Genomic DNA, 24940 nt, shown 5'->3' on the forward strand with positions numbered 1-24940 from the left:
CCCATATGTAGCAGTGCTGACCTGACTGTACAGTAGTCTGACCCCTCCCACATGTAGCAGAGCTGACCTGACTGTACAGTAGTCTGACCCCTCCCACATGTAGCAGAGCTGACCTGGCTGCAGTGACGTGACCCCTCCCACATGTAGCAGAGCTGACCTGGCTGCAGTGACGTGACCCCTCCCACATGTAGCAGAGCTGACCTGGCTGCAGTGATGTGACCCCTCCCACATGTAGCAGAGCTGACCTGGCTGCAGTGATGTGACCCCTCCCACATGTAGCAGAGCTGACCTGGCTGCAGTGATGTGACCCCTCCCACATGTAGCAGAGCTGACCTGGCTGCAGTGATGTGACCCCTCCCACATGTAGCAGAGCTGACTCGGCAGCAGTACTCAGGTATCCGACGATTTGAACTAAGCTCCGCCTCATGTAGGCAGCAGCTTAAACACGGCCACGCCCACCCACAGTGCACGCACTGAACGTAACTTTCCACCTGTACACTACGCTGTTTACGTAAGATAACTCCAACACCCCTGCGTCAAATGCGTAACTCCCCCTCGTGCCCGGCGCTGACCCACGCTACGCCGCCGCAGATGTACGTTACGACAAACACCAGGACGCCATTTACGTACCTGGACGATCCCAGGTTACGTAGAATTCGGAAATCCCAGGAACCACCCCCTTCACTTCTTGACTCCGCCCCCCTGCCGGGGCTGGCTGATACGAATGTAAACCTGGCCCCAGGAAGATGGCGGCTGCGGCGGGGAGTCGGAGCTCGTCGTCCGGATTAAGCGCAGCCGCGGGCGGCGTCTCGGCCCCCGGCAGTCCGGAGACGGGGCGGCAGCAGGTCGGAGAAGCGGAAACCGGGGCTGAGGAGTCCAGGGCGGCGGACTGGAGGCGCAAGCATCTGCGCAAAGTGCGGAGTGTGGATGTGGACAGGCTGAGAGCGGAGCCCGGAGCGGGGGAGCCCGAGCCAGTCCTCCCCGGAGGGAGCAGCGAGGCCGAGGACGTGCTGCCCGGGTACGTGGGGGGCCCGGGGTCCTCTCCGCCAGGTGCGGAGCAGCTACTACAACGCCCAGCCTCCTCCTGATAGGAGCTGTAGTGTCTTCCATAGGAATGCCCTGAGCCACGCACGGTAGGAACCGCATGCGGCTTCATTAGCGCATCTGGACCTGACTTTCCTGCAGTTTTTATTTTAATTTTTTTTTTAAAATTTTGGTCATGTGATATGAAGACGGTAATGGCTGTGTGTGAATTGTGACGTGCGACATGACTGCGGTTTTTGGTGGAAGTCGATGTGTAGCCCCTGTCAATTGTACAAGGAAGGGCTGTGTCACTTGGGTTCTTCAACATCTCTGCTTGCTGTCATTGAATGTGGATATTCCTGCTTGCACCCCAGATTGTTTTGTTACAGTTGTATCCATCCAGTGTTACACACTGATCCATTGTGACAAACCCTCAGGACTGGGCACCTTTTGTAGTGATTGTGTATACCTGGAGGAATGTTTCTATTCAGTGACAGCAAGCAGACGGCAGCATTGTCAGAAACGACTCCTACGACTCGAGATGTCGCCACGTTCTTCGGCTCAGGGTGCCGTGTGTTGATACGGGGGGGGGGGGGGGGTTTATGTACAGATGTAGCAGTGCTGAGTGCATGGGCGCCTGGTTTAAGAAAGGGGTTTGCGGCTGTGTTTCCAGAATCTCTGCTTGCTGTCGGAGAATGGGAACTTTCTTGTTTACGGTCAGTGGCTGCAAATGTTGCTGCACTTCTGCTGCTTTGCTACAGTGTGTCGGCCTAAAATCCAGGGTGAGCTGAGGATTGTCCACACTGCACGCACCCTCAGCCGCGCGATTGGGAGCCTTTGAATGACTAGCCCTAGTCTGACAGCAAGCAGAGATCTTGAAACGGTCTACTGCAGCGCTGCAGTCCGGGTTTTCTAGGGCGACGCTTCACATGTGGCAGGAGATTTTACCTGTGGGAACCCAGAGAGAAGGCGTTGTACTGAGCGGGGACAAACTCGGCTCTGCTACACGTGCGATACGTCCTGTGTCCGTCCCGCTGTGCGTTCGTTAATTATGCAAATGCTCGGCGGTCCCGGGGCCGAGGGCGACAGATGCCGCTGGCGGGCCGGGCACAGATGTCCGCTGGCATTTCACTGGCCGCTGCTCAGTAGATGCCGACTGTGAATTCACTTCTTTGTTTCGCCTCCCACGGGGGTCGGATTCTGTGCCTGCGCGGGAAGGGGTTAACGGAGATGAAACTCTGCAACTCTGCTGTGCAAACACTGGGGTCAGAGAACGTCTCTTCCTGTCAGCTGCCCGCTGCACACAATGCTGCTCTGCCTGCGCCGCGCCGCTCCCGGAGACGTTACCTGCGTCCGCCTCGCGCCAGGCCGGGCTCGTGTGAATGGCGTAGTGCAGGTGAGGCGTTAAATACCGCCATATAGCGCCAGCGCTGGGACCTGTAATCTGGTTGTATTGTGGCCTCCGGAGCTGCGGTGTCCTGTGTGGGCGCTGCACCCGACCTACAGGAGACGTCAGTTTTTTTTTTGTTCCTGTTCTCACTATTTTAATGCCTTGTCGATGGCGACCGTAGGAAACTGCACGTCTGTCATCTGCAGCGGGGCACTACAAGCCCCAGCACACCGCCCACAAAGGAGCCAGCGGCCAGGGCATGCTGGGAATTGTAGTGTCGGCTGAGGCTATAGTTAACACTCAGCGCCCCTCCCCCGTGGGGCGCTAGGTACTGGGATGTGTCCAGGGTCTTCTGTTATCACAGGGTGACATCTGGATTTAGTTTGGATTGGGGGGGGGGGGGGGGGGTATATACCGTTGGCTGCTACACAATTTAACAATTTAAAACCGCCATATAACTGGTTGAGTTTTTCGTGCTGGAGCGGGGTGTGAACGTCGCCTTCAGGTTATGTATGTTCTGGCGGCGTTTGTTTTCCGCAAGTCATGGTTTCAGTCCTGACTTGTGTCGCACTGGATGTCGCTAATCCGTGTGCGAAGCCGCAGCAGGAATCGAAGGGTCGCCCTGGATGGCGGGGTACGGCCCCGGGGGGACGCAATCTACGCGGATACTATGTGACGGATGCTGCAGGAGCTTCTCCATTAATGTAATGTGAACAGGGTGCTGCAGACACTGGGAGACCATTCCTGGGGTGGTGATAAAAGGGGTCACCCAGCCGTAGGACACGTTGGGGGGGGGGGGGGGGGGGATGTGCGCTGACTGTGGCTTTAAGTGTATCGCGGAGCCTCCGATGGGGGTAGTGATCCGTTCACCATATGTCACAGGGGAGACTGAAACTGAAATGCAGGAAGCGCTCGGCCCGGAGCACGACATCATTTTGTACGTTTCCCTCTGGTCGGAGTTCTCCTTAATCCTCTGACATAAACCTCGACGGAAATAACCCGCGAGCCATTAATAGGATGAACCGCAAATAGCGCCGCTTATACGGGAGAATGGCGGGGCCTCGTGCTGTCCCCGGCTATCTATGGCTGTGTACAGGGCCGGACGCGCGCCCCCCGCTGTTCTCGGAGCGAGGGTCACACACGGCCGGCTCTGCACCTAGTACGTCGGAGAAGTTTTCCAGGATCTGCCGTGGTTTCCATTGCTATACGTGGCACAACCTGCTGACGTCCTCCCTTGTCAGTGGAGCGGATCTGCTGCAGGATACGGCAACTAGTGGATCGGTCGCAGATTTCCCGTTTCTGGTTTTCCCCCTTTTTTTTTTTTTTTTTTTTTTTTTGCCTCTTTCCATATATTTGCATCATTCACAATGTCCCCCGATACATAGATGGCGGCACTTCTATAGCAGATCGTGGCTCCGATTTCCCCCTCCATATAGCGCAGATCAGCCACGGAGAAGTCTGCAGCACAGTTCGCACCAAAAAAAATAATGTGGCCACAGCGCACACAATCCTGCGCTAAGCGACTCCTGACGCGTGCTCCGGCCTAAGCTAGCCCCAACCGTAATGATGGGATTCTGCCTGCGGTCACCACTAGAGGGAGCTAATGCAGGCCAATGTCTGAAAAGGAGCCTTTTTTTATTTTATAACTGTGTAGGGAACGCCCCCTCTGGTTGATACCCGGTGTAGGATTGTAGTGCAGGACACACTCCTACGCTGGAGAGTCCGATGCTGGGGTCGGAGGAGTGTGTGTAGCCTAAGATGCCTAGCGGGTGATTTTTGGGCACGTCTGTAGATGGAATGCCTGCATACCGCGTGTTGTAAATTAGCAGAATTTGCGCGGTCACCCGTGGACGGAGTGACATTGTAAATACGTTTTCTTCTTTGATCACATTCAAAGCAAATCCCGACGTTCTGCCTGTTTTGGTTTTGTCTGCACCCCAGACACACGGGTGGAAGAATGAAGAGGTTACTATGCATTAAACATGGCAGCCGTGTCGTCCGCTCCAGCGCAAGCGCAGAAGATTGCCGTTTAGGGTTGTAGGAAAGCCTCAGAGCAGGATTGATTGCTGCACGGATAGGGGCATTGGCTGCCTGCGAAGGTCCTATCCTGTAGGGGGCGCTGTCTGCGGTGTGCTGGGGGGGGGGCGTTCCCTCGTCACAGGCCGCAGCGCTGTTAATAGATCAGCCTGTGTGTAGCCGGGAGTAGCAGGCACATGCCTGGAATATTTGGTTTGTGTCCCAGTTTCAGCACCGGGACCCGAAACTGACCTTGGGGTTATGTAAAGTTGATTAGTCTGCCCGCGCCGAGCACCTCATCGCCGCAGGGAGCTCGGCACCTGGAGTTCTGAGAGACTTTCTGGGAGTTGCACCCACAGGGGCCAAAAACAGCCGCAGCACCCCATCGTTTCCTGACACTGCCCCCGATCCCTCTGATAACCTGGGAACCGAGGGGTGTGGGAAATCTGCATGCTGCAACGGGAGGTTATTATAGAACTATAAACTGTGCTAGTTTGTTACAATGTATCAGTCTGGACTTACAGAGCATTGTCTAGACTGGATACAACTGTGCTAGTTTGTTACACTGTATCAGTCTGCAATCCGGGCTGTTTAGCTCACAGAGCATTGTCTAGACTGGATACAACTGTGCTAGTTTGTTACAATGTATCAGTCTGGAGTCCGGCTGTTTAGCTCACAGAGCATTGTCTACACTGGATACAACTGTGCTAGTTTGTTACACTGTATCAGTCTGGAGTCTGGGCTGTTTAGCTCACAGAGCATTGTCTAGACTGGATACAACTGTACTAGTTTGTTACAATGTATCAGTCTGGAGTCCGGGCTGTTTAGCTCACAGAGCATTGTCTAGACTGGATACAACTGTACTAGTTTGTTACAATGTATCAGTCTGGAGTCCGGGCTGTTTAGCTCACAGAGCATTGTCTACACTGGATACAACTGTGCTAGTTTGTTACACTGTATCAGTCTGGACTTACAGAGCATTGTCTAGACTGGATACAACTGTGCTAAGTTTGTATAATTTCTTCAGTCTTCAAGATCTCTGCTGGTTGTCATCACATAGAACCCATCACTGTTTACTTCCAGGGTCATGTGATGGACGTAGCTCTGATAACTGGCCTGTGGCGGGCCGTGTTTCCGTGACCAGGACAGTGAGCAATGAAGGTTTGTATTGGATGACAGTAAGTGGAGGTCAAGAGTAGTAAGCAGTTGTTACAGAAAGAAATTTTAGTTTTTTTACCCCATGGAAGCAAGCAGAGATGTTGAAATCTATAATAACTTATGTATGAATAAACCACTTTCCGACCTGTTCACCCCCTCAAATGCCACTGAATGGAGCGGCTTCCCGTGCAGATCTGCGGGGTCTCTTCTTTGCTGAGTGAAGGGGTCCTTCGTTTGGGGCTCATCTATAGACCATGAATGGGGGGGAGGGGGCCATGGGGGATCTCAAGTGACCCCTTAATGTGTAACGGTTGCAGTAGACCGTCCAGTTGCCCCTTATAAAATGTCTGTCTGATGGGGCATGCTGAGAGTTGTAGTCTTGGCTCAGCGGGGGTCTGTGCAGGGGCAGCGTGCCGAGGTCCTCTGGGTCTGTGCCACGGCTGATGGCGGAGGACATATCGGAAGGTGCTGTCCGGACTCGCCGGCCCCTTTAGGACGTGTTTATAGCGCCCTCTGATGATCTGACCATGTGTCTGCATCTCCAGTGCCTTATACTACAAGCTGAGCATGTGGCGCTCAGTGCCCCGGGGGGGGGGTCCGGTAGTTTTGGCATGTACCCCTGTCGGTGTGTTCCTGTGCCGCCCGTGTCCCATAACCAGGAATACGGCAGTAGGATCTCAGTTTTACAGCCAGGATTACATTGAAGCAAATGCCCAGCTCTGTTAGTTGTCGCCTATTTAAAGGGGGTCTCCACCTTGGACGGTCCATACATTGATGATCAGCTTATCACAAAGGGTCTTCCTGCTGTGACCCCCACCGCTCGGCTGTAATCTGGCAGTGAGTGTTCAGCTTTCCTGCAGCGCCCCTGCAGGGTGAATGAAGTATTACACAATTTCCACATCCACATCAATCGAGTTTATACAACCCCCCTTAGTGTCCATCTATGTAAACATGTATGGCCAGTAGCTCATAGGCGGGGTGGGGGGTCCCATGCTGCAGACCCCCGACATCCATACACGGGTCACACAAGGTCGGGGAACTCCTTTCCTGGTGCTTCTGTACCGCCAGCCTATGCCCTCTGTCCACTTAACCCATGCAAGTCCTCATTATAGATATTTCTGCGCTGTGTGAATTCACCCTGATGGGGCTCATTGTCTAATTTCTCAGTCTCTGACCCGTAGACTTCTTAAAGGGAACCGCTGATTTCACGGGAAACGGATCAGCCCTGCGCGAAGAGCTCTCGACGATGTGGCGACTGGTCGCTGAAAGGTGCGTGGTCAGTGCGGCCACGTTTGGCGGTGTCGGCAGGACCATACAGTCCCGGTAGTGGTGGGCGTATACCCGGATCATGTCTATTCGCCCGTCCTGGGACACTTTAGGACTCTGTCGCCCGTATGTGGCGCCGCTCCTCTAGATCCCACGATAAGATAGGCAGGTGTTTTCTCTTTACGTTCTGCTGGATTCTCAATGACTCGTGAACAGCTTTCCTTTCCATGAGGGTTGGCGACGGTTAAGCCGTGACCTCGGCGGGACGTGTGATCCCCTGCTGAGAGCATGTGACTTCCCGAACCTTGTCAACAAACGTAGGGGGTTTCCTTCTCCAGCATGGAGGGGGCGTGACTGGTTTGTCCTCTGGACCCAAAATGCAGGGAAGTGTCCTGCATCCTGGGTCACGACTTTAACCCTCCGGATGACCGTCCTGTTTTTGGCAGTGTACCCGGCTGCCGTGGCTTCAGAGTACAGGCTGCCACCCAGTGCATGGTGTCTGATATGGGACCCTCTAAATATTAACCAGGTTCCTGGTGTGAAGTCATGCGAGTCCCACGCTAATAATCTGTGAAAAACTTTTGGTCGCCCTTTGTGCGCCCGCCGGTCTCGATGTGGAATTTCACCCCCGCCTGCAAACGTATTTTTTTGGGAAATCATGCAGCCGGGGCAGCGGAGCAACGTGTGACATATCGCAAGTCATGAGGGAATGTCTGCGGCTCTGATAGTCGGGGAAGCCGGCCGCCCCCTCGAGACGGTCCTGCAGCCAGTATGGTGAATGCAAGCTCCTGTGTGACGCCACGTGGCCGTAATCACGCACCCCTCTGTGTGTGGAGCCCTGGCGTGCCATGGCGGTATTACACGGCCCAAAGGGACCCCATGTACCACCACCCATATTACGTTTCAGGGACCCAGGGAAAGATGATGGGGGTTGTGAACCAGTACGGTGAAGAAATGGCTGAATCCACACTACTTACCCTCCGCTTGTCTCATGTGAGTTCCTGTCCGCATGACTCGGGGGAGGGGGCGCGTTTCTGGCCCTCGCCGCCGTGGCTTCCGCTATGTGACAGTCCTGACCGTGATGTGCGGTGACGGCCGTCAAGACTCCTAGAGGATGATGAGACTTCACTGGTCTGACATTTCTGGCCCCTGGGTATGAAACCCGTGAGTTTAGTATGTGAGGCCCCAGCATGTGCCATAGGAGCGGATATACAGCGAGGCTCCTGACCTCGGATCTATAGGGTCCTGCTCAGTAACCCCCTATAGTAACTGTCGGTTTTGGGGGTCCTTTCTCTTCTGGATGCCGCTCCCCCTGTGAAGTGAGGGTTTTGTGTTTTCCTTTCCAGTTACTTTGTATCAGTTTGTTCAGAGTTCACTGTATCTAACCCGACAACCAGTATGCATGTCCCCGACAACCAGTATGCATGTCCTTATAGCAGTTGTCGCCCATCCTCCCCCTGGACGGCAGGTCTGCCCGATCTGGTCATGAAGAGTGGCGGAGCCTGGCTATCCGCGTGTATGGGGCCGAGTCCTCTCTGAGGCGTTGAAGGGAGCGGGTATCCGGCAGGTTTGATTTTAACATGGGAGGTGGGGGGGGGGGGGCGCAGCAGGGGGCCGTTTCAGTTTATGCCCCCCCCCCCCCTAAATTAACATGCATGCTCGTCTGAGTTTATGGGGCTTTCTCAAGGAGGTTTGATACCTAAAGTCATAGAAATTTATAATAATGATGTAAAAGTGGTGGTGACAGGAGGCGCAGTAGTGGGAGTAGTGACAGGAGGCGCAGTAGTAGGAGTAGTGACAGGAGGCGCAGTAGTAGGAGTAGTGACAGGAGGCGCAGTAGTAGGAGTAGTGACAGGAGGCGCAGTAGTAGGAGTAGTGACAGGAGGCGCAGTAGTAGGAGTAGTGACAGGAGGCGCAGTAGTAGGAGTAGTGACAGGAGGCGCAGTAGTAGTAGGAGTAGTGACAGGAGGCGCAGTAGTAGTAGGAGTAGTGACAGGAGGCGCAGTAGTAGTAGGAGTAGTGACAGGAGGCGCAGTAGTAGTAGGAGTAGTGACAGGAGGCGCAGTAGTAGTAGGAGTAGTGACAGGAGGCGCAGTAGTAGTAGGAGTAGTGACAGGAGGCGCAGTAGTAGTAGGAGCAGTGACAGGAGGCGCAGTAGTAGTAGGAGCAGTGACAGGAGGAGCAGTAGTAGTAGGAGCAGTGACAGGAGGAGCAGTAGTAGTAGGAGCAGTGACCGGAGGAGCAGTAGTAGTAGGAGTAGTAACAGGAGGCGCAGTAGTAGTAGGAGTAGTGACAGGAGGCGCAGTAGTAGTAGGAGTAGTGACAGGAGGCGCAGTAGTAGTAGGAGTAGTGACAGGAGGCGCAGTAGTAGTAGGAGTAGTGACAGGAGGAGCAGTAGGAGCAGTAGGAGTAGTGACAGGAGGAGCAGTAGGAGTAGTGACAGGAGGAGCAGTAGGAGTAGTGACAGGAGGAGCAGTAGGGGGAGCAGTGACGGGAGGAGCAGTAGGGGGAGCAGTGACGGGAGGAGCAGTAGGAGTAGTGACAGGAGGAGCAGTAGGAGCAGTGACAGGAGGAGCAGTAGGAGCAGTGACAGGAGGAGCAGTAGTAGTAGGAGCAGTGACAGGAGGAGCAGTAGTAGTAGGAGCAGTGACAGGAGGAGCAGTAGTAGTAGGAGCAGTGACAGGAGGAGCAGTAGTAGTAGGAGCAGTGACAGGAGGAGCAGTGACAGGAGGAGCAGTAGTAGTAGGAGCAGTGACAGGAGGAGGAGTACGCAGGGCTGTAGAGGAAGCACTCAGGACATCCTGCTCTTGACCTCTCCAGTCATGTGACTACTTGTGTTACGGTCACATGATCTTAATTCATTGTGTTTTCAAAGAGGATTTGGGGAGGTCGCAGGAGGAGGCGGCCGGGTATATAGATTTGGGGAGGTCGCAGGAGGAGGCGGCCGGGTATATAGATTTGGGGAGGCCGCAGGAGGAGGCGGCCGGGTATATAGATTTGGGGAGGCCGCAGGAGGAGGCGGCCGGGTATATAGATTTGGGGAGGCCGCAGGAGGAGGCGGCCGGGTATATAGATTTGGGGAGGTCGCAGGAGGAGGCGGCCGGGTATATAGATTTGGGGAGGTCGCAGGAGGAGGCGGCCGGGTATATAGATTTGGGGAGGTCGCAGGAGGAGGCGGCCGGGTATATAGATTTGGGGAGGCCGCAGGAGGAGGCGGCCGGGTATATAGATTTGGGGAGGCCGCAGGAGGAGGCGGCCGGGTATATAGATTTGGGGAGGCGGCCGGGTATATAGATTTGGGGAGGCGGCCGGGTATATAGATTTGGGGAGGCTGCCGGAGTGCATGCGCCGGTTCGTGGTGGGTACAAGCCTAGATCACCTGTGTAATGTGCGCCCCAGAGCATCATGGGACCTGGGTGCTACATGGGAGCGTCTCCCGCCATGGGTATGATATTCCTTGTCACCCGCTCGGGGCGATTACCTTCATGTCTTCTCGGCCTCGTCTCCTTGCATTTTATTCCCGTGTCCCTCCTGTGAACTCCCTTTTCCCTCCTCACCTGGTGGCTGAGCGGGGGCGCGTGGGCTCAGATTGGGGGTGCTGTATGTTGTAATTAGTTTTTTATTATTTATTAGTGAGAATGGGCTTTTTGTGTCCATGTGGGGAGGGGGGTATTGTAAGTGTCTTCTGCTGCGGAGGTCACAAATGAGACCCTCTGAAAAGGCTGGGAGGTAAGAGGAAGCTGGAGATTAGAGTAAAGGCACGTCGAGGGTGGGGAGCGGGGGGCGCAGGACTTGACGGATCGGGGGGGGGGGTGATTAAGCGGTGCATGAGTTAAGCGCCACAGAAAGGATCAAACGCTGGAGCCCTGACCACCTGCAATTAGGAGCCTTTCTCAGGGCTCAGGACGACTTCAAACAGGGTTTTTTTTTAGTTAGCCAATTTAAGCCTGAGGGCTGCTTTAACCCTTGCACGTCCAGCAGAGCCCATCGACAGGACAATTCCTGTATGATTGTGCCATAAGTGCGTGTTCTTTGGTGGGGGGGCCGTTTTTGTTTTTTTTTTGTTTTTTTTTTACAGTGGCGCTCTATGGTGACGGATGCCCCTGTATGGCATCCGTCAGAGGCAAAAAGAATGATGACCTTAGAGCTATTCGTCCTGTTACAACCCCCCCCCCCCCCATACACATGCATGCTCGGTGTGACTGAGGGTGCATGTGCTCTTAATAGGGAGGCCTGCCATTAGGCTCTTCTCTGCGAGAAATCCAACATGTCCGGCCCTTCATGTCCGGACGAGTCAGGAGGCACCCCATACACATTCGACCAGTGGTTTCCAACCTGTGGCCCTCCAGCTGTTGCAAAACTACAAATCCCAGCATGTCAAAAGGCTGCCTGTGGTTTTGCAACAGCTGGAGGAGCCACAGGTTGAAGACCACTGCATTAGATAGTCGGTGGTCCTGCTAAGATGGTTCACCTGACATATACAGGGGTCAGCAACCTCTGGCACTCCAGCTGTTGTAAAACTACAACTCCCAGCGTGCATAATTGCTCTGCTCTTTTCAAAACCCCCATAGAAATAAATGGAGCATGCTGGGAATTGTAGTTTCACAACAGCCGGAGTGCTGAAGGTTGCTGACCCCTGATCTAGTATGTCTGGGGGACCTTTAGGCCCTGTTCACATCACTCCTGGAGTCTGTCCGATAAGACGGCCTGACGGGGAGTGCAGCAGCCTCGTGGGGACTTGAGACTGTGCAGTTCGAGCAGCTGAAGTGTGCCGCCCGCACATACGTTGTGCCGCACCGTCTGTGGACCCCCGGGGTCCTGCCTGCTCCTACTCGACAGAACCAGAAAGCAGCTTTATGTCCTCCGCCTGTAGAAATTCCTGCACCGTTCCCACCTGCACGAGAGGAACAAAAGGCCATTGTGCGGAGAGAAAGTAAATGGTGCTGCGGTCACATGAGAGGCGAGCCATTATACGCCGAATGAGACGGGCGAGAGACGGGCAGAAAACCTATGTACTGGAGATAACATAAGATCTGGTGTCGGCGCCTCCGCCTGCCGTGGCACTGATGTGTGTAGGACACCATTAGTCCACGGCTCTCAGCACCCCGTGAGTCTGGAGACCGTGCAGCGCTTCATTCGTACATTGGGGGGGGCGACTGCGCAGATGTTCAGTGTGAGGCGTGCCCCTTGCGTCGCTCCCTGGAGAATATTGCAGAGGTTTCAGCCTTTGCCATGCCGGGTGCGGATTTAGTGGAGGAATCTCCAGCGACTATTTCGCCTTCAGTGCAGATTTTTAACGTGGCGCCATACTGTGCACATTGGAGGGCGTGCGTGGGACGGAGGCCGAGCGTCCTCGATATCGTGTCCGCCGCCCGGTAATCTGTAGGGTGGGGGTCTCGCAGCAGTTTGATCTGCAGCCCATCAGGTATTATACCTGCATTGGTGGTGGTCCGCAGGCTTCACTTCTACGTACAGTGCCTGCCCCTGGTTCACGTCGTGCAGCCCCCCCATCAGCGGTCCGATGTGCGCAGCTCTGGAGCACTTCCTCTGCTTGTCTTCTGCTGACAGGAACTGCGCAGCGGTCGTCGCTGTGTGTTTTCTCCCCGCAGGAAGTCTGAACAAGACAGAAAACAAAGTCTCCTTAAAAAAGAAAAAGGAAGCCGCGCTGGCTGTCTATATTTCACTTTTTTGCAACGTTAACCCTTGCGATGCACGAGGCTTTCGGTCACTGAGGGTCTGACTAATACGGGGCCACACCACCTCACAACCCCCCCTCCTCAGGGAAGACTTTAGAGGAGTTACTACAGGGTTAAACAGTGTGTTCAGTCTCTGGTGACGGCTTATGGGGCATTGCAGCAGAATATGATCTCCCGCTGGCGCGTTTCAGCTATAACTGGTATATTCCGGACCCTATAGCGAATGATGGCGCTGCTTCTCCCGTCGTCAGTCTAAAAAGGTTACAGGCCTAACACGCACCGCTCTGTAGATGGGAACATGCGTTGCGATGTGTGAATGCCGATACACGACAGATTATATATATATATATATATATATATATATATATATTTTTTTTTTCCCCGGTCACATGGACGTATCCAGTGAGTCCTGCTTATTATGGGACAGTCCTCAGACCCGATATAAGAGTAACCCTAGGACTATAGAGAGGGACGGGACTGATGTGAATGAGGCCCTGTGCTACAATGTAACATTCCGGCAGTGGATACATTACACACATTGTATCACATATGAGGAAGTCCCCTCCCCCAGCGCTCACGTCCCCAGTCCCGTCCAGCCTCACAAAGCTGCGCTTTCCCCGTCCGGATCCATTGAAAGGGATTTTCTCTCTCCAGGAAGGATTGCGTTCGGGGGCTGCCTGCCATATGCCGGATCTTATCAGCGCTTCCCTTGTGCTTAATCTGCTCTGTGCCGCTGTCATTGTGGCCGCTGCTCTTTTTACGCCCCCCCCCACCTCCTCCGAGGACGTATCGGGCACATACTTGGTTCGGTCAATAGGTTTACTGTTTGTCGGCTCAGATAGCACGCCCTACAATACACAGCGGCGTGGGCGTCCTGTGCGGGGGTGGGGGTTTGCGTTTCTGCTGAGATCCCAATGAGATTTCATCTGGAAAGGAGAAAAAAATAAAAAATTTTACATGTTCCTCTGACTTTCAGATACAGCGCCACACCTGTCCGTGGGTGGTGTGGGGTATTGCAGCTCAACCCTGGTCAGGTCACTAGAGCGGAGCTGCAGTACCAGACACAACCCATAGACGTGAGAGGCGCTGCTCCTGAAAGAAAGAAGCCATGTTTTTCTGGGTTGCTGGTGGTCTGACTGCTGAGAGCCCCCCTCCTCCCTAGCGGTCATGAGATCGTGGACCCCGGTGTGAATGCAGCGCATGCGTGTCCTCCACTCCGTTCCTTGACTGCATAGAATAGGCCGGGCGTCCCCTTCTATGAACAGTGTGGTGTGCATGGGTGACCGTTCACTGTCTGCTGAGACCCCCAACGATGAAGAGATCGGCGCTACGTGTCCCCTGTATGGGTGCAGCCTTAGCGTGACCACCACTCCGTTCATGAGTCATGAAATGGGGGGGGTCCCCTGTGTCAATGGAGAGGTAGTGTGGGTGTAAGACCATTGCTCCATTCACAGTCCGAGACCCCTAACAATCAAGAGATCTGGGGGGGGGGGGGTCCCAAAGTCCGCTGTGTGTATGTAGCATTCACTGACAGTCATGAAATCTGGGGTCCCCTGTGTGAAATGGAGCGGTAGTATGCATGGGTGATCACCGCTCCATACACTGCTAGGACCCCCCCCCTTCCCACATAGTCAAGCGATTGGGGGTCTCCTGTGTGAATGGAGTTGTAGTGTGCATGAATTGCCAGCTCTTCATTCACTGTTTGTCTGCGGAGACCTCCATTATCATGAGATTGGGGGTCCCCTATGTGAATGCATAGTTAATGCGGATGTGTGACCAGTTTTGGACTGCTAAGACCCCCCCCAGCTATCACAAGGTTGGGGGGCTTTGAGCTTCCGACCTCATGATAGCTGGGCAGTAAGGCTGTTGGCGCAGTATGAGCGGTGTCCTCCCTCGTGGCTCTCGGCCCAGCAGGATCTGGTTATATCCCGGTCCTCCTCATGCATGCGGGACGGGTTTGGATAATGGGTTTCAGGAAGGTTTTGCCAAGTCTCTGCTTCCCCCGCACAGGATCATCCGCATCTGTGTACTTGTCAGGGGTTATTGATTCAGTCGGCGCTCGATCTCGGCGACTTCCCGGCCTCTCCAGTGCCCCGCAGCATTTCTGCTCTAAAAAGCAAACAAGCAACTGTTCCCGAGTGCTGCATACGTGCCTGCGGTCCAGCCAGTCGGAATAATCTGCCAGTAATTGTAATGTGGCGGAACGGAGGTAGAACGGGACGCGCTGGACGGACGCCGCTCTAAAGGTCTCTTCTCCTCTTTCTATGTCTTCCTGCAGCCGTGACATGGAGAATAAAGAAACGCTTAGGGGGCTGCCGAAAATGGAGGACCGCCCGGAGGAGCGCATGATCAGGGAGAAGCTCAAGGCAACGTGTATGCCAGCCTGGAAGCACGAGTGGCTGGAGAGGAGGAGCAGGCGAGGCCCCGTGGTAAGTCCGCACTTTCTGGCCCCCTTATGTTGTCAGTGACTGGCCCATCACGGGGGCACAGGGCCGGTGGTCTGCAGCGGTGCTTAGGTCTGTGCTAAAAAGTGATCACCCCCATCATTCAGACACTTGGGTTGCTAATTCACGTCAAGAGATTAACCCCTTTATATGTGCGGCACAGGCTGAGGTGAGAGTTGCAGACAACTCTGATCCCAGCTGTTTAACCCCTCAGGTGCCACGTATAGACATAAGCCATACACTGCCCCCTCATGGCACAGTCATGTGCCCCAACACCAGCATATTGTACTGGCAGTCCTGGGATTCTTTGTGCGTCTCATGGCTGATTGCCCCCCTCGATCGTGTCTTTTAGGGCGACATGTGGGGACCTAAATGAAGGAGCAGACCACCATGATCATGTCTCCCGATCCTGGCTGTAGAGAAGCAGCACATTATGTGGTCCGTAGTAGTTTTCGACTGTTAATAATTTTTTCTCTTCGTGATGCAGATCGTGAAACCAATTCCAGTGAAAGCAGACGGCTCGGACGCGATCAGATCGGACTCCTCTGTGGAGGGAACGGTGAACGGGGCCGTACACACGGTAAAGGGACGGCGCAGTCCGTCTCCCAGCAGCAGCTCTTCCAGTTCTTCCAAGTCCAAGCCAGAGTCTCCAGGATTGCGGAGGAGAGGAGTGTCTCCGGTCCCGGTAAGTCTCTCCAGACATTGCGTCTGCCATCTACATCCGCAGCTACGTCCAGCGCCATTTTACACGGCCGCATTCATTCATCTTCTTATTTCCCTCCCCAGTTTCAGAGCGGCCGCGTCACGCCGCCCAGGAGGGCTCCTTCGCCTGATGGGTTCTCGCCCTACAGTCCCGAGGAAACCAGTCGCCGCGTCAACAAAGTAATGCGAGCTCGGCTGTATCTTCTCCAGCAGATAGGACCCAACTCGTTTCTAATCGGAGGCGACAGCCCGGATAACAAGTACCGCGTCTTCATCGGGCCTCAGGTTTGTAAAATCATTGGTGCCAGATACGGGGATTCGTGTACTGGTCCCCATCAGCTTTAGGGCCCATGCAGACGAATGTATATTTACATATTTTTTTTTTTTGTCCATGTCCATTCTGTTTTGCGTTCGTATGTGGAACCATATCATTTCAGTGGGGCTGCAAAAAAGCGTAAATGACTCCATGTGCATTCCGTTTCCGTATGATCACATGTCCATTCCGCCAAAAAATAGAACATGTCCTATTTTTATCCGTTTTGCGGACAAGGGTAAGGCATTGTTACAATGGATCCGGCAAAAAAAAAAACGGATGCAATACGGATATCACATGGACATCATCCGTATAATTTGCGGACCGCAAAATACATAGTCATGTGCATGAGCCCTTATACTAGGCAGACAGTGTATTTCTACAAGACCGAGTAATGGTGGACTGATAGACGGGGTAGGCGGACTGCTTATAGACTAATACCGCCACATGGCTGAGATACCTAGCGTCCCTCCCCCATCCTGTGTAGGTGCATTAGCAAGCACTCAAAACCGGCGCTCTTATGGCAGTCTGACAGCGGCTTAGTCTCGCCCTTGTCTTGGAAATCTGTTGCAGAGACGTAGAACGTGAACGCCATTCCTTGCTGCGTTCTGCCAGACACTAATGTAAGCCGTTTCACAATACAGGCCGACGAGACGCCCGAGAGGGGCGGTGCCCTGCAGGGGGCATCTCGTTTTTCTCCCTTGGGAAAGTCGTCGGTTTCAGGCTTCCTTTTCTGAAACAATAATGCGCTACATGGCGTCGTGGGAAGGCGAATGTGTGTAAACAGAGAGATGGCCCCGCAGGGCCGCTGCAGGTAGACGCTCCTGATTACTCACCTCGAACAAGGACCTGGGGCTGTCTGCTGCCAAATCCTCCTCCCGTTAATTCTTGTATGACAAGTCAGGTCGTGTTCAGCAGAGCGCTGGCGTTTTACGGGCCCCCAGCTCTAGCAGATTCATATAGTGTTAAACAGCGGAGTCTTCCTCGTAATGGGTGGCGTGTGATCCATTACAACATGGACGACCTGGGACCATTGCATGTGCTGCGTTCAGGGGTTACTGGCAGAGCAGTGCACAGAATAGCAGAGCTGTGGTAGTAGGTCTTGCAGTGCTGCTCCCGCTTGTGCTTTCGGATGCCAGTCTAATTGGCGCTTTGCTCTCTTGCAGACCTGCAGCTGCGGCAGAGGCACCTTCTGCATCCACCTCCTCTTCGTCATGCTACGCGTCTTTCAGCTGGAGCCTTCGGATACGATGCTGTGGAGGAAAACCTTGAAGAATTTTGAAGTATGCAGATTGTCCGCTTCCTTGTATTATAGCGGCGATTATTGGGTCCCCTCTTCCAGAGCCCTGTAGGAAGGGAACCTCCATGTGTAATTCCTCGCAGGATGTGGACTGTAAGAGGATACGTAAACCAAAGCGTATAGAGGCGGTGACATGGGGCGCAGTGTGCGGTGTATCTGCAGAGCCCGTGTGCCGCCATATGGTGCGCTGTATTTCTGAGATACTCTTCCATAGATATGGGGTTGGATGGAACATGGCACAGTTATTATAGAAACGTAAGCATATTACCTGTGGTATTCCTGTTCTGATCGGTGGGGGGACACCCTCTGTATTCCCCAATGACCCGCTGAAATAACAGGACAAGGCGTTTCTCTGCCCACACCACAAAGGGCCACAAGCCGTGGTAGCCTATCCTTGTGATCACGTCCTGAAGGGCAGGGATGCCCAACTAGCACCCCTCCAGCTGTTGCAAAACTACAACTCCCAGGACAGCCTACAGCTATCGGTCTACTGCAGGGCATGATGGGAGTTGTAGTTTTGCAACAGCTGGAGGGCCGCAGGTTGAGCCCCCCCCCCCCCTTTTAAAGGCAATGCTTACCTTTTTTTAAATCGTCCCAGTTGAAAAAGGAATCGTTTTGTGCCTACAGCTCCTATGCAGACCCGTGTGTCTCCATGGTAACCGCAAACACATAGGAGGGAATGTATCATGAGGGGAATATCTGAAGTCAGTTTTGCGTGAGTCTGTGTTGGAGAACTTTATGCCTCATTCATCAAATGTCACAGGTTGTCTGATAAATGTCTCTTCCTTTTAAAGGGGTCCTCTCACTTCAGCAAGTAGCATTTATCATGTAGAGGAGGTGAATGCAAGGCACTTACTAATGTATTGTGACTGTCCATATTGCCTCCTTTGCTGGCTGGATTCGTTTTCCCATCCCATTTATGCACTGCTCGTTTCCATGGTTACCCCCCCCCCTGCACTCCAGCAGCGGTGGTCGTGCTTGCAGACCACAGGAAAAGAAGCATCGGTCTACGTCCACTCCTGCGGTCCTGTCCTGGCCACCAAAGAGGCCGAAGCATTTTCCTATAGTGTGCAAGCACGACCACCGCTGCCGGATAAGAGGGTGGTCAAGAATCACAAATACATTAGTCAGTGCCTTTGTATTCACTTTCTCCACATGATAAATGCCATTTGCAGAAGTGAGAGGACCCCTTTAAATACTTTTGTCTAGAAAAGTTACTCCAGTTTTCCTACCCCAGCCTCCAGATTGCGATTTATTTATTTTTTTCCCCCCAACTCCGTCATGTACCTCATATAATGGGCAACATGGGGTTAATGATGGTGTCACTTACTATTAATGTGAGGCACAGGGAGGTCCGAATTAATAACGCCATATGCTTCACGCTAACAGAAACCCCTATAGCTACCTCCTCGCATAATGGGGAGCATGGAGTTAATGGGAAGTACATCTATCACGCGGCCGTTTTTCGCTGTTGTGTGAATCTCGTACTTGGCTGGCGATCCGACTACACGGGGCTTGTTTGTTGTCTGTTACCATGGAGACACATAGACTGCGCAGGAGCTGTAGGACACGTAATGAAAATAGTTGTCCTCGAAGGCAGACAAAGCCGTCCCTTCAGCCTAGTCTTGCTTCTCCAGCTCTGCTACATCCTCTGCTCTCTTCCACCCCGGCTGCATTCTTTTATTTTTATTTCTTTTCCGGCACATCTTCTCCTTGCTGCGGTCTCTGTCCATCTGCGCGCAGTTTTGTTTTTCTTCACGTATATTTCTTTTTCGTTAGGTTGAAAGTTTGTTCCAGAAATATCACAGTAGACGTAGCTCAAGGATCAAAGCTCCATCTCGTAACACCATCCAGAAGTTTGTGTCACGCATGTCAAACTCTCATACATCATCCTCATCCCCCACCTCCACATCTAGCTCAGATACCAGGTTTGTACCGCCGCTGCGCCATCCTCTGCCTATGATCGATTAGTTATGTCTGACCACACAGTTATAAAGATTGCCATCTTCGTAAATTCTGCCTAAAAGGGGGGCGTCCACTTTTTTTTTTCTCCTCAAATCAATTTTCTCCTTTTTTTTTGACTTTTCTAAAGCAACTGCAGTGAAGATCCGTCATCTCCAGAAGTCACAAGTCTTAGGTGTCGGCCATTTTTGTTTGCAGGTTTACGTGGAGGAGGAGAGTCCCTTGTAGTAAATCCAATTAGCACAAGATTGGGGCAGCCACGTCTCTTCAGTCCATCAGTGTCTCGGCATTTCAATCCATTTTGAAGAATGAAATAACTCTTCAGAGTATACAGTCCCTGTGCAGACCGATGCATCTCCATGGTAACGGACTACAAGCAAACCCTGAGTAGTCACGTTTTGCACTCTGTCAGCCCCTGGCAGCAAAGATCTGGTGAGCAAGAAGCATGAGACAGAGGAAGGGCGGTCTCAGACTACACAGGGGCTTGCTTGTAGTCTGTTACCATGGAGACACATAGGACTGCCTAAAGACAGACACAAAATAAGATTGTACAGAGAGTCCCCTCTACAAATAGAAGGAAAAGTGTTAAAGCGTTTTCCCAGGAATGTGAGAAGTGGAACCCCTCATTTTAATGGGAAGGGGAGGTCACCCTGATTTTTGTGCTCTGCCGCCGGTTCGACCCTTCTCGTTGCTCAAAGTCCATTGTCTATTTTCTTGGCAGCATAAAAGATGAAGATGAACAGATGTGTCCGATCTGCTTGCTGGGCATGCTGGACGAGGAGAGCCTGACTGTATGTGAAGAAGGCTGCAGAAACAAGCTGCACCACCACTGCATGTCCATCTGTACGTCACCCGCTCCTGTGCATGACACTACAAGACACATACACCAGTCCGCACCAAGGGCACCCCCCGGTGGCAGGAAAGGGAGTGGCACTGTGTGTTTATCGGTTGCAGCACCTGCTTCACCATGAGAACATTTTGCTTAATGGCCACTAGACCCTAAAGGAGTTGTCTCATATCGCCGTTACTAAGATGAGACGCGGACTGTGTCAGTAGGCTTCCATTGTGGTGCATTAGAGCTACGGAAACGGCGAGCACTGGAGCACTCTGCTCTTTCTTGGATGGCTGGTGGTCAGGACTGTGTCTCGCCTCGACCTAGTAACTGCTAGATGAGACAACCCCATGGAAAGTAATCATCGGTTAACATTTTTAGGTCCAGAAATCTGCGCAGAGTAATTTCTTGTATCTTTATTGCGGGCTCACTTTTTCAGATGCCGAGCTCCAAATCTTCTAAAATTCTGCTACCTGCAGACACCAATAGAGGGAGCTCAGGAGATTACTGCATACAGATATATACAGCCACCACTAGAGCAGTGTTTCCCAACCAGTGTGCCTCCAGCCTTTGGCTGTGCGGGCATGCTGGGAGTTGTAGTTTTGCAACAGCTGGAGGCACACTGGTTGGGAAACACTGCACTAGAGGAAGCTCAGGAGATTACTGCATACAGATATATACAGCCACCACTAGAGGGAGCTCAGGAGATTACTACATACAGATATATACAGCCACCACTAGAGGGAGCTCAGGAGATTACTACATACAGATATATACAGCCACCACTAGAGGGAGCTCAGGAGATTACTGCATAGAGCTTTATACAGCCACCACTAAAGGGAGCTCAGGAGCTTATTACATACAGATATATACAGCCACCACTAGAGGGAGCTCAAGAGATTACTACATACAGATATATACAGCCACCACTAGAGGGAGCTCAGGAGATTACTACATACAGATATATACAGCCACCACTAGAGGGAGCTCAGGAGATTACTGCATACAGATATATACAGCCACCACTAGAGGGAGCTCAGGAGATTACTGCATACAGATATATACAGCCACCACTAGAGGGAGCTCAGGAGATTACTGCATACAGATATATACAGCCAGCCCTAGAGGGAGCTCAGGAGATTACTGCATACAGATATATATAGCCACCACTAGAGGGAGCTCAGGAGATTACTGCATACAGATATATACAGCCACCACTAGAGGGAGCTCAGGAGATTACTACATACAGATATATACAGCCACCACTAGAGGGAGCTCAAGAGATTACTACATACAGATATATACAGCCACCACTAGAGGGAGCTCAGGAGATTACTGCATACAGATATATACAGCCAGCCCTAGAGGGAGCTCAGGAGATTACTGCATACAGATATATATAGCCACCACTAGAGGGAGCTCAGGAGATTACTGCATACAGATATATACAGCCACCACTAGAGGGAGCTCAGGAGATTACTGCATACAGATATATACAGCCACCACTAGAGGGAGCTCAAGAGATTACTGCATACAGATATATACAGCCACCACTAGAGGGAGCTCAAGAGATTACTACATACAGATATATACAGCCACCACTAGAGGGAGCTCAAGAGATTACTACATACAGATATATACAGCCACCACTAGAGGGAGCTCAGGAGATTACTGCATACAGATATATACAGCCACCACTAGAGGGAGCTCAGGAGATTACTGCATACAGATATATACAGCCACCACTAGAGGGAGCTCAAGAGATTACTGCATACAGATATATACAGCCACCACTAGAGGGAGCTCAAGAGATTACTACATACAGATATATACAGCCACCACTAGAGGGAGCTCAGGAGATTACTGCATACAGATATATACAGCCACCACTAGAGGGAGCTCAGGAGATTACTGCATACAGATATATACAGCCACCACTAGAGGGAGCTCAGGAGATTACTGCATACAGATATATACAGCCACCACTAGAGGGAGCTCAGGAGATTACTGCATACAGATATATACAGCCACCACTAGAGGGAGCTCAGGAGATTACTGCATACAGATATATACAGCCACCACTAGAGGGAGCTCAGGAGATTACTGCATACAGATATATACAGCCACCACTAGAGGGAGCTCAGGAGATTACTGCATACAGATATATACAGCCACCACTAGAGGGAGCTCAGGAAATTACTGCATACAGATATATACAGCCACCACTAGAGGGCGCTCAGGAGATTACTGCATATGTGTACATCTAGTCCAATAATACATTATACAGTGAGCTCCCCCTAGAGACAGCTGCAGGTAGGTTAGCATGTAAATCTGGCAGTGCAGAGGATTTGGAGCTCTGTATCAGAAACGTTCTGACTGCTATAAAGCTATAATAGTATCGGACCTGTTATTTCACAGTGGACCATTCCCTTTAAGGAGGACCTCTCCCCTCTCCTGACGTATAATAGCTTCATGCATCCCCCATGTAATAACGATTCTGGAGCCTCTATTCTATGTCTCTATGTTGTGCCATTCCTTTATTATTTCTACTAGAGGTAGCCAGTTGGGGTTGTACCTGCACAGCCTGAAAATGGCACCACTGATTAGATAGTGAGTCTGTGCAGGTACCTCCCCTCTGTACCCTTACTGCAGACTAACAATCCATTCAGAATTTCTAGCAGGAATAATAAAGGACTGGCACAACATAGAGCCATAAGTATAGATGCTCCAGAATTATTACCTGGGGATGCATGAACCGATTAAAACGGGCATGTCCGTAGCGGGGAGAGGTCCTCTTTAAGGTCAAGTTGTCTCCATTAATGAAACGGATATATATATGGAGTGTTCCCACGATTATTAAGATCGTCAGCTCTAATCATTGCCTGTCGGTCCTTGTTCACATCAGCAGTATTGTATAGATCATTGATCCATGAATGCAGTGGGGGCGTTACTGAGGAATGCTTCATGTATATCCTCCCATGCTAGTAACATGGCAGAAGTGGGCATGAAGAGTCACCCGGGTGTGTGGGGTGCAAAACATAGGAATTCAATCAGCCGATCAGAAAATGTATAAAACTGTGCAGACAGCGCCATCTGGTGGACACGTATATCTGCACAATCTGATGAAATTGTAGTCCGAGAGTCTGTTCGGGAGAAATGTGTTGGAGGCAATCGGTGCAGTTGCATAATGTCAGATGGGCTGCATCTAAAAATCTTTGAAGGTCTTGTCCAGCATTGTAAATGCTTGGGTCGCTGCTGTGCGCTTCCTTCTTATGCCGTTCTCGTCTCTGCTTTAGGGGCTGAGGAATGCCGGAGGAACCGGGAACCGCTCATCTGCCCCCTCTGCCGCTCAAAATGGAGATCTCAAGACTTCCACAGGTCTGTCGTCACTTCGTGGCCTGACCGGGCCGTATCCAGACTGGGATATCGGCATCGTGGGTGATGGTTGTGCTTTTCTGTTTGCAGTCATGACTTGCCGGGCCCTGTGGATTCTCCTCCCACCCTCCACGCCGCCCAGGAGCAGACGCCCCTCGAGCCGCAGACGCCCACAGCTGGATCCCAAAGAAGGTCCCAGGATCCCAACCTTAACCTGACTAATTATGGGGTCCAGCAGATCCCTTCCTCTTACAAAAGCATGGCCGAGCCATGGATTCAGGTATCCTGATCCTCCCTCCAGAGCTCTGCCTTAAAGGGGTCGTGCCAAGTGTATATTATCTCCTGTCCACAGGATAGCTGATTGATGGGGGGGTTCAGACTTCTAGGGCCCCCACCGATCCTGGGAGTGGACCCCGTTTCCCTGTTCTGATGGAGCAGCAGGTCGGGCATGCACCACGTTGCTCCACGAGCGGCAGAGATGGCGAAGCTCTGGACTCTGCCATCTATAGAGAATGAATGGATTGGCAGAGTGCATGCTTGACCTACTGCTCCATCAGACCGGGGGGCGGGAACCATTCCATTCGGTTTGGACCCCCTCCCCCGTAATCAACTAGTTATACGCTCACTTTTCTGTGGATTAACTGGGCACAGCCGCTTTAGAGAGAAAATACCCCCCCAAAATAAATAAGCAATGTTGCAGTCAGCTTCCATGCAGAGCGGTGCGTCTCCATGGTAACGGGCTCAAACAGTCTTGTGTTTCTTGCTTCCATCTACCCCTTACCTACTACGCCTGTGTTGGTAAGATGTGATAGAGAGTATGACTACAGGATTTGCTTGTAGTCTGTTACCATGGTAACACAGACACGTAATTGTTAGTTTGTTTATTCATTAATTTTTTTCTTTAGGTTTTTGGGATGGAGCTGGTCGGGTGTTTGTTCTCCCGAAACTGGAATATCCGAGAAATGGCGCTGAGGCGCCTGTCACATGACGTCAGTGGGGCCCTGCTGTTGGCTAATGGTGAAAGCACTGGAACGTCCGGCACTGGCGGCTCCTCTGGCGGCACGGCGCCCCACGCTGCCAGCGGTTCATCTCAGTCCAGTATCTCAGGGGACGTGGTGGTGGAGGCGTGCTGCAGCGTGCTGTCCATGGTGTGCGGAGACCCCGTCTACAAAGTCTACGTCGCTGCTTTAGTAAGTTTCTCCCCCCCCCCCCGACTCTTCTTGTCTGTGTTTTTTACTTTTACATTGTGCACCTCCCTAACCGGGACTTTACCGTCTAGAAAACCCTGCGGGCCATGTTGGTGTACACCCCCTGCCACACGACGGCCGAGCGCAAAAAGCTGCAGCGACTTCTCAACCCTGTGGTGGAGACCATTCTGGTCAAGTGCGCGGACGCCAACAGGTGACGTAGACCAAGCGGCTCTAGCATGGCTGTCGGGGAGCGATGGCGGGCGTCACAAATTT

The 24940-nt window shown here is 52.4% G+C and overlaps 1 protein-coding gene across 1 annotated transcript in view; it reads left to right on the forward strand.

The window, feature by feature from the left end:
* Positions 1 to 738: 738 nt before the first annotated feature.
* Positions 739 to 24940, forward strand: part of MAP3K1 (mitogen-activated protein kinase kinase kinase 1) — a 36443-nt gene continuing 12241 nt past the window's right edge. Inside the window, exons 1-11 of the mRNA XM_044276692.1 lie at positions 739 to 1018; positions 14828 to 14978; positions 15481 to 15678; positions 15780 to 15980; positions 17175 to 17291; positions 19088 to 19236; positions 19992 to 20113; positions 23399 to 23480; positions 23568 to 23757; positions 24383 to 24667; positions 24757 to 24878. Coding sequence (XP_044132627.1) covers positions 747 to 1018; positions 14828 to 14978; positions 15481 to 15678; positions 15780 to 15980; positions 17175 to 17291; positions 19088 to 19236; positions 19992 to 20113; positions 23399 to 23480; positions 23568 to 23757; positions 24383 to 24667; positions 24757 to 24878 — 1889 coding nt within the window. The 5' untranslated portion in view covers positions 739 to 746. The remainder of the gene's footprint in view (positions 1019 to 14827; positions 14979 to 15480; positions 15679 to 15779; positions 15981 to 17174; positions 17292 to 19087; positions 19237 to 19991; positions 20114 to 23398; positions 23481 to 23567; positions 23758 to 24382; positions 24668 to 24756; positions 24879 to 24940) is intronic.

Source organism: Bufo gargarizans, chromosome 1 (genome assembly GCF_014858855.1).
Source record: "Bufo gargarizans isolate SCDJY-AF-19 chromosome 1, ASM1485885v1, whole genome shotgun sequence".
Classification (NCBI taxonomy): Eukaryota; Metazoa; Chordata; class Amphibia; order Anura; family Bufonidae; genus Bufo; species Bufo gargarizans.